This window comes from Punica granatum, chromosome 5 (assembly GCF_007655135.1).
Source record: "Punica granatum isolate Tunisia-2019 chromosome 5, ASM765513v2, whole genome shotgun sequence".
Taxonomy (NCBI): Eukaryota; Viridiplantae; Streptophyta; class Magnoliopsida; order Myrtales; family Lythraceae; genus Punica; species Punica granatum.
In genome coordinates this window covers 26258124-26267941 of record NC_045131.1, presented here as the reverse complement: position 1 = coordinate 26267941, position 9818 = coordinate 26258124, and the positions used below count along the sequence as shown (strand labels likewise).

The 9818-nt window shown below is 38.2% G+C and overlaps 1 protein-coding gene across 3 annotated transcripts; it reads left to right on the top strand.

Moving 5' to 3' along the window:
* The first annotated feature begins 277 nt into the window (after positions 1 to 277).
* On the top strand, positions 278 to 9578 carry LOC116208682. Of its 3 annotated transcripts, none has more exons than XM_031542223.1 (20): positions 278 to 588; positions 1515 to 1588; positions 1679 to 1751; positions 1987 to 2109; positions 2555 to 2724; positions 3301 to 3450; positions 3986 to 4129; positions 4806 to 4866; positions 5404 to 5732; positions 6368 to 6499; positions 6813 to 6935; positions 7121 to 7207; positions 7295 to 7414; positions 7516 to 7636; positions 7849 to 7974; positions 8111 to 8236; positions 8434 to 8582; positions 8680 to 8820; positions 8944 to 9222; positions 9348 to 9578. In XM_031542223.1, exons 2-20 carry the CDS (start codon positions 1526 to 1528, stop codon positions 9480 to 9482), a joined length of 2652 nt encoding a protein of 883 aa, XP_031398083.1. In that variant the 5' UTR covers positions 278 to 588; positions 1515 to 1525; the 3' UTR covers positions 9483 to 9578. The 3 variants fall into 3 exon arrangements, with proteins under 3 accessions (XP_031398083.1, XP_031398085.1, XP_031398084.1); XM_031542224.1 differs by lacking the exon at positions 278 to 588 and adding an exon at positions 1370 to 1390; XM_031542225.1 differs by lacking the exon at positions 2555 to 2724.
* Positions 9579 to 9818: the final 240 nt, after the last annotated feature.

The following is a 9818-nucleotide window of genomic DNA, read 5'->3' as shown; positions in this document are numbered from 1 at the left end:
ATAGTCAAATGTAATTATCATTTATTTTGGAAAAAACATTACAAAGGCAATTATAATTATCCGAAATGATAAATTTAGTAACAAAATTTGTTGTTATATCTCTTTATTGGAGGCTAATTTAATTAACACTAACAATAGTATTAATTAATGACTTTTATTAATTGTTGCTAATTTATCTTTATAGAACTAAAACGACACAGGTAAAGAAGACAATTCACTCTTTTTATCTCTAATATCTTTAGAGGTAAATAAATGGTTTACAAATTTCACACATTGAATTGTGGAAAAAATTTGGATCTGCCCTCCCAACGTTCTTCTTCTCTTGCGACAGATCGCCGCGCCCCGCCCCCCTTCTTCCTTCTGTGGTCGACGTCGTTGAACCCTAAAAAGTTTTTATTCGCGAATCTGTCGGTTCTACCCCACAATCCCTGTCCTCTATGAACGCGTGAATCCGAACAGTCCCCCCTGTAGAATTCGGTCGCCAGTGGAATCAGTGGACAAACGTCGAATTTTACCGGGCCCCTACCAGTGGGTGTGACGGGTTAAGAGGCGTCTTCGTCCGAAGCCACTTCCATATCGAAGTGAAAGGTAATTTCTTCCACCAATTTCAAGTTACATTCTGTGATTTTCCTCCATTTTTATGCCGGGTTGGGGGTAGTTTTTCGCCCACGTTGCTGGTCGAAGTTCCGTTCGATTTTTGGTCGATTTCCGTTTGATTGCTTTCTGTATAGCACTTGATTGGTGGATTTTGTTGTTGCTGGTGGTCAATTTGTCGATTCCAGCTGCTTCGGATGCGAATACTGATCTGTTTTGCATGGTTCTGTGTTGCTGACCTCCGTAGCTTACATTTGTTTCGTTCCCCTGCTCACAGGCAGCACATGTTCGATGAAATGTCTGTGAAGGGCTTAATAGAAATAGCATTACAATGTGTACGTTGTTTTTGCTTTGGTTCTGTGTTGTTCATTCAAAATATAATCAATCGATGGAACCAATCTGCTTATCATAAGAGGCAACCGTAATTAAATCTGATAAATTGGCGGGACCTCCATGCTCCTTACTGAGCTGTCCCTTGTTTTCCTGTCCTTTGATGATTTAGCGTCCAGCCTTGGACTCTTCTCATCGTCACTGATATCGGACACTTTGTTGCCGGAAAAACTTCAGTCGGCACAGGAGCGTAGACGCTCTGATACTATGAGAAGATTGGAAGAATCCAACTTGCCATTCATTGAATCGTTCGGCACAGTTTATAGGCTGTGTAGTCTTACAAATGGGGAAACTAATTAATGTCATAAGCCTAATATCTATGACTACCGAAAATATCAAATACCGTATATACAAGTTCCTAATATACAATCTATAATAGGAAGAACGAAGACCATCTGAGCCGGAGGTGAGAATCACTCATTCCCGGTGAAATTTTGTCAGTTAAATTTCACATGGGTCGGTGCCCGTGCCCTGTTCTTTTGGCTTCTGGGTTGATTGTGTCTTGTTTCTGGTGTGATGAATAACTGCAGTAAGCTCACAAATGGCGGGTCCTAAAGCTAAGAAGAAGAAGAAGCAGCAGCAGAAGCATGGCGTCGACTTCAAAGTTAGCTCCTTTACCTCACTCCATTGATTGGTTGCTTTTTATACGTTGCTGTCTCTCTAAACCTTTTGTACAATGATGCGTGAATTGCAGAAAATAAAGAGGAAAGTCGGGAGGAAATTGTCGGCCCCGAAGAATGCCACCAACATTCAAATCAAATCTAAAGGTGATAAATTTGTGATCCTTCTGCTTCATTCAGTAACTGCAGCCTTTGACATGTCTTCGAATTCGAGTGCTTTCTATCGGAAGCTATGTATCTCATGCGATAACGCTTTTCTGCTGCCTTTGGTGGAGTTGTCCTCTATTTGTTTGGTGGATTGTTTGGTTTTACATCTATTTTCATGTATTATATGAGAAATAAAGCTGTATTTGATGAACTCCTTAAATTTTCTTCTGTACAGCAATCATTCTTCCTGAGCAAAGTGTGGCAACAGAAAAGGCAGGATCAGCAACAAGCAAGAAAGGATTGGTCTTGGATGATCTTCTCAAGCAAACATCACACTACAATTCGAAAGTTCGTCGAGGTATTTGTTTCATCACAATGTAAAGAAGTATGTCGAACCTCATGAATTAATATGAGATGCTAATCAATATCACAGGGAGAAAATAAAAAAGGAGTATTCCTGTAATGACTTTTTGGAGAAGAGCAATTGCGAACATCTTCTATTAATTCACCATTCTTAGCTCTTTATGAGAAGGATAATGGCATACCGAAGTAATACCCTCATTAAACATGAAAGAGAACTTGAAAGGATGGGTGCACTTGTCGAATAACTTTCAGCATTTTGATGACCTTCAGTGATAGAGTCGGGAAAATACATTATCTTAAGCAGAGAGTTTACAACTAGGTCTTTCTTGAATCAGTTGCTTATTCATCATTCCATTGTACATTTTCAAGTCATATTTTGATATTTGTTGACGCTGTTTAATACAAGTGAGTAACTTATAAAGAAACTCTTATCCGTGAAGATGCATTAACTGGCATAAAGGAATTAATCCTCAAGCATCCAGGAGAGCTGAAGGCTCACAAATTTGCTCTGATAGAAAAATTGAGTCAACGAATTGGTGATGAGGATCGCTTAGTTAAAGAGACATTGTACGAGCTTCTTAAGTTGGTAATATTCCCTGGTTGCAAAGAGGTATAAGTCTTCTTTTTGTATCATATTCTTGAATATGAAATAGCTTGCCTTGTAGTAAGACTATCCCACATGTGATAGTTGAGACGGATTTTGAATAATAGTTGAATTTCTTTTCTTCCATCACGTCTCTCATTTTGCTTACTATATAGAGTAGTTGATCAGTTACTACCCTAAGCTTCCTTCTACGTGGTTGATATCATTTGCGATAATGAAAATGGGACACAAATATCAAATTATTGGAGGATCATGGAATCACTTATGCATTAGTATTTTGAATGTATGTTTCCTTTGGCTTCCTGAAGGATTTGCTGTATCTTATAATTGAAATATCTTGCCCTATTTGCTTATTGTGCACTGTAGTTTCTAGGCTTTTGACCTGGAAATGGAAGAAGAATATCATTGAGAAGCATCTATTTCCAGGCTTCTGGATAGCTAGGATTATAGGAAATACTTATCCCAAAAAAGATGTAGTAACCTAGTCATTTCCTAAAATCGTTAAATCTTCTTTCTTTTTATGAAAGCACATTTAGGCAAGGTCTGCATCTAGCTAATTAAAGTTTATCTGCCAATGTGCAGGACATTCAAGGCTCTTTAATATTGAGGATGATGACATATATCTTTAGGGCAATGACACATTTTTCGGTGGAAGCTCGGTTAATGGCATTCAAGTTTCTTGACCTTGTTGTGCAGAACAATTCGTCAACTTTTCTGTTCTATGCTGAAAAGGTATGTTCTAAATGAAAAGTGTCTGGTTCTTATTGGGGAATTTGCTCTTTCTATATATCAATGCATGTTCTGACTCTTCTGACCACAATACAATCATTAAAGAAATTGATATTCTGTTCTCTGATAAAAGGAAGCTGATATTAGCTCCTCAAGATATTATTTTTTTCAACTGATTGGTAACCTGTTGAATTTAGTACATCTTCTTGTATCTTAGAGCATTGAACAGAATAACTAAAATTGCTTCAAGAAGCAGGAAAGTGGCGCATTTGAAGTATTTTGCGGATCTTCAGTTTCATTATAGTTAGAAACTATGGTCTGGTATTCCCGAATGTTTCCATGTTTACTAACATGATGGTAGGAAGTCGCTTTTACATAATAATTATAAGGGGATGTCATGATCTTTGCTAGAAAAAATGATGCTCCCGACTTTGAGATGAAGTGGCAAAAGGGGTCTTCACTCATGGGACCTCTTTCTATTTGTACTTTTATGCTGATATTATACTTATAACTGGATTTTTGCCTCCCTTGTCTGCAGATTCTTCAAAATTATGAGGATATTCCTCGCAGTGACCTATTTAATATGCAAGACAAGAGCAAGGTCAAAAATGCTCTTTTGGGTCTGGTCCGCTGCTTGTCGATCCTGCTATGCAAAAGCCAGGAAGATGGTTCTCATGACAAAGTACCTTCTGCTTATCAGCTTTGCATGCACCATTTTGTTTGGCTTGGACTATTTTCAGTGGTTTTCTTTGTTAATTGTGGTAGTACAAGTTCTACAGTGTCGCCACAATGTTGTTACTAAATAAAGTTCTTTGTTTTTGGGTTATGCACATGTCATGTCCGTATATAAGATTAAGCATCACTCTCTTGGTCACTTTGAGCATGGGCAGCGTGGGTATTTACTTTCATGTCTATATGTTATTCTTGATGTTTTATAATATAGTTCAATTTTGCATTCTGCGCTTTTGTGGATGGTTAATGAAGAAAAAAAGATACTTATCAATCAAAGGGCTTTTATTCTGCTAGCATAGTGCCAAGATGTACAATTAGATATGATAGAGGAAACACGTGATAGACATTCACATATATTTGTTTCTGGTTGCATATTTCCATGTACAAATATAGGGTGCATTTTCTAGAAGGTCTAGAGATGTGCGCATGTGTATATGGTATAGAGTCAATTGTATGTGCAATGCATATGATAGCTCTCAATACGATGGGTCATCGATATGCATACAATGTTTTAGCCCCTCAAAAACAATATACTTTTTCCTTGTAATGTTTGTGCTGTGTGATTATGGCGATGTAGAAACCATTCTCACCCAAACCATTGTCAATTGACTTTGGCAATTTAATAGGAAACAGTTGGAGAAGTTTTATTGCATGCGTACTGGCTCAACAGTCCAAAAAATTCAACAGGTAAATAAAAAAATCTTTGCTCCAACCCGCTCTACAGTCCAAATATTGTGTGCTGTATAACTTGTATAAGATATGACATAGTTGTACTTAATTTTGCTCTGAGTCGCATGAGATGATGTTTGGAGAATTAGACGGAATTGGTGCTTAAAATGTCTAATTGCAAAGTTGGATTTGTAATATTGGCAATAGATATATTTATATATATGTGTGTGTGTGTATATATATATATATATATATTTGGGCATCTTTATATGGAAAAGATCACAATTTTGACGGTGTGTGTACATATTCAGATGAGTAACAATTTGTGGGATCTTCTGTTGTAACTACATTTCTTCTGTGTTGTACTTTTATTTCTTGTTCCATATTTTCTCCTTTAGCTCCTCTTTTGGCAAAATAGATAGTATGCTCTTTATTGGTAAAATTAGTAAAATGTGCCAATATGGCCCTTTGTGATGTTTTTGGTTCTCAATTTTCACACAATTTTGCCTTTTTGAGTAACACCATTGTCTGAGATCAGCGTCGTTTTTATTGTAGATTTTACTCTTGTCACCAGGAAACTGAAGGACCTTGTGCCAGTCCTTATAACTCGTCTCCTGGAGCTTTTACCTTCTCTTCGTTCCATGAATTCCATGGGCTTGCGGTCACTTGATACTGAACTGTATATACTTCAGAGCATAAATCTTGCTCTGAAGTTTTTCATTACGAAGTTTCAGAAGGAACATAAATCTTGTCATTTGCAGTCTGAGAGTGATGAAATCAGGTCCCAGCTTGACATGGTAATTTGGGATCAAACTGTATCACCAGCATTGATGAAGCTGCTGGCTGATTTTCCTCTTCATTCAACTGACCAACTTTCGGCCACGGTAAGACCTGCATTTAAAGAATCCCAAATTCAACTGGTGTCTATGTTCCACAAATTCTACTTAATTTTAATGGTATTCTTCGGCATGCTTCAATGTCGGGCTTGTATTAGTATATCAGAATTTCCGCAACGTGCCCTGGCTTCCTGTTTCTTGCTACTCCATTTGTTTGAACCTGGATTTGCAGTTATTAAATTTTGGCAGCTACTTTCCTAGCGAGGGCCTGCCCTAATTGGTGCCAGTAGAAGATCCGTCTGAAAGAATCTTTACTTTGGAGCAAGGAACTGTTCTTTAAGATTATTTTGGATCATATATAATATTATGATATTGTGTCGCAGAGCGATGTCTGCTCTGCAGTGTAACAGATTTCACTACTTAATGAAAAATGAACTTGGCCGAGTGATTATATTTCATAAAATTAAAGAAACAATGTGTTGGCAAAACTTGCATTCTTCAATTGAACCCTACAGCCGAATTTTTTTAACTACCAATGGAAACCTAGTTGTTGTGAAGATATAGGATGCAAGTCATGCTCAGAACTTGATTAAATGTTTTGAGAATCTTTATTTTTTATAAATCAATCAATGGCTGAAATTTTGTCCCATCTAAGCCATCCTGTTTTCTTCTTTTCTTTTCAGAATCAGGAGAAGCATTCCCTATTGGATGCGGAGATAACAGAAATATTTTTCAACTTTCAAGAATGGATCGACCTTCCCACTGCTATAACAAATAAATATCTTCCGTATATAGAGATGTTGCTGGTTGAAAAGGTCTGGTTCTTGCTCGCTCATTCTAGTTTACAAAAGATTAGGATGAACTAGCATTTCCATTTTTGAGATAATTTTCTCTTTTCGTTCTGGAACTCACACTCGAAAAGAAACTGACATCCAGAAGAGGGACCTTCCACTTGTTAAATTGTTCGGTTGCCATAATTTTGGCATAAAACAAATCTGAAAGGCAGCACAGTGAAATTTTGTTGGGAGGGGAGCCCATTAATAGCCTACATAGATATCAAAATATTCCATTGCTGTCATTTTGATTTGGATGTCTTCATGAACAAAGAAGCAATCCATGATTTTGCAGACAAGTGATGGAAAGCGGGTTCATGCAGCAATTCGAGAGAAGCAATTGCTTTCATTCTTCCCATATATCCCAAAGCTACTGTCACAGCACGTCTCAGACGATTGGAAGTATTCTCTTCTTCAGGTTGCTTAGGAATTTTGCTCTAGAAATTCTCTAATGATTTAGATTGCTTTCCCATTGCAGATATTTTATTCTCTGCTTAGGTTTCCAGATTTTGGTTTACTTTGCAATTCAAGTCTACAGATTCCATGAGACTATTCGAAAAAGAAAGCTACAGTGACAGGTTTGATGAATCCTTGTGATTCCAGGCATTTACACAGGCTTTTATGGATTGCAGTTCCGAGTCTAAACTGAAATTCGCATGCATCTCCATCCTCGAGAAAATGCTAATTCATGTGAGTTCTCCTTTATTCCTTTTATAGTTTGCATGTTGAAGGTTCTCTCTTTGATTATGTGAACTTATCTTCTGCCATGGTTGATAGGGAGCAGAGACATTCCTTGACCCAATTGACCCAGCAATTCTGGACCATCAGATCACATGGATAAGAGAGCTTCCTGAATTGTTGGTAGCATTGGGTGATAAGCACCCATCTAGTTCCAAGGTTTTCAGCAATGCCGCCACTTGGCCATTTAACTGCAACTGTATCAAAGTTTTCTTACTGGGGTGGTGATCAATAGTTTTTTTCTTTGAAATCAATGGCAGGTAGTTTTGCGACTGATAAATCTCCTCGGAGGATCTGCTACCGTGCATCCTTCCTTCTTGTTGGAATATGAAGGCCTGAAATCTCCATTTCAAGCATTCTTCAGTACGAGTGATGGTGAAGGTAAGTAGTGAATTTTAACGTAAGAGAAAACTGATGATTTGGGGAATAAACATGTAAAGTGATCATAGAAGCAACCAAAGCGTGCAGCCGCTATTGCGAAAATATATGACTGGAAAATGAAGGAATGATAATAATAAAAATAAAGAAATTATTGTGGACTAAATATTCTCTTGTGAGTTGCTACATATTAAGCATCGTACCTTCTGATGCAGGAAATATTTGTTATGGGCCTTTTGTAAGGCTTCCCCGAGATTGTCAGGAGCTCTCTTTGGCTTGCATTTCTCAATTCTCTTGTGCAGATGTTCCTCTATTGAAGGCGATAACTAAATGCTGCCTATGTGCGTATTACACTCTTCTCTGCTAAAAGTAGCTCAATGATGGGATTTTAATCAACTTTTAAGAATCACCTTAGCTTTTATCTAAAAACAAGAGCTATATAAATTCTTTTGGTTGATTCTTTCCTGCTTGTTTTAGGTAATGACTTGGATCCAAATCTCCTGTTCCGCATTATTGAAGTTCTCGGTCGTGCAGAAAATATCCAAATTGCCGACCGCCTTGGTTTCTTCGTCGCACTACTCTCACATCTGAAAGTTATTCCTGGTACTGCAGGATCTTTTTACTCTTCTTTATCAGCGTAAACTGGTTATTAAAGTAGTACGCGGGGCTTAAGGAGTATCTTACCAACATGCTGAAGTTAACTTCGTTTTCCGTGCTTCAGTCATCATTTAATTTCTTGCATTATACTATAGTGCTTGTTTTGCTATTTTTTAATTGAGGAGCTACTGTTTTTCCCACAGAAAATGAGCCGATTGAAGAGACACAATTGAAAATCTCAAGTCCCAGAACCCTTCACAAAGTAACCAAAATCGTTTGCAGATGCCTTTCAGTGATGGGTGATATTCCGCTGCTTCTTCAATTGCTCGAGGAAATTATAGTCGGCCAGTTGGTAGGCCATCTAATCCTTTGTGTTTTAATGCATCTGATTATGTAATCTTCCATGTCTTCATTGTTTGCTGAGCTAACCCCTTGATCTTAACTTCCAGCAATTAAAACCAGACATCGAGAATGCACGTGCATTACTTCAAGTCATTTGCACCCTAGACTCCGAACCCACAAGACTCTCTGTAGAGAGCCTTGCTGGGCTGAGTGATTCCCTTCCTTCCTATCTGTTAGATATTGTTCATGTGAGCAACTTTCTTCTATCCACTCGTATTACTTGTTCTTCCAGTTAAGATCCGATTGTCATTTACAAAGCAGTGCATGCACTATCTTTTTTTTCTAACCGATGTTTATTGGCTGTCGTGCAGCGAACTCCAATAGGTGCCAATGAGACTGCTGAGTCTACAGTTCTTCTCGAGAAAGCTCGCTTTTACTATCTCAAACCGTGCTATTTCTTGTTCATTAGAAGTCGCAGACTTCTAACTCTGGTCTTGAACGTGATGAGGTTACTGGTGGATGACTCGGGCAGGATTTGTGCGATTGCAGAGCTCTTTCTTTCGATGCACAAAAATGCCGATATGCGCCAAACTTTGTCGCAATTCCAGCAGGAGATCGGCTCGATCCTGCTGAAGATATTTCATCTGCAGGTTTGCCTCTGCACCTCAGCACTTTACCAGTTGGAACAAGTCATCAACCAATTCAAACGGTCTCGTATACCGATTCATTCGTGTGTTATATGATCATTGAATAAAGTTGGCTCTTCTTTTTGCAGGCCTCACAGGAAAACAAGATGACCCTCGTAGAAAGGCACAAAATACAACGTGCATTGGATCAACTGAGCAATCTATCGAGTCAGAAGCAGATGCCGTGGGTCCTTTGCTTTTCTCACAAAAAATTTGCATTATAATTATTCTCCGGTGGCGTTTGCTCTAATGTTGTAAATGAAGACGAATCAAATGAGATGAAAATTTTGCGGTGTTAGAGAATTCAAAGGGTCTAACCATTCCCTCTTCCCTGTCACTAACCATTTCTCTGGTTATGCGGTAATGGAAACCAAATGTCAAGAGGCTGGATACGAGGTATGAAATCGGTTTTTCCCAAAGTGAAATTTAGGATTATATTCGTAAGATAAACAGTGAGAACTGAGAACCATAACCTGTGATTCGAGAGTGCGTGACCCTTTCTCGAATCCCATTTCTCGCTTCACAGTCGCATGCGAGGTCCGACAAGAATTACAACCACG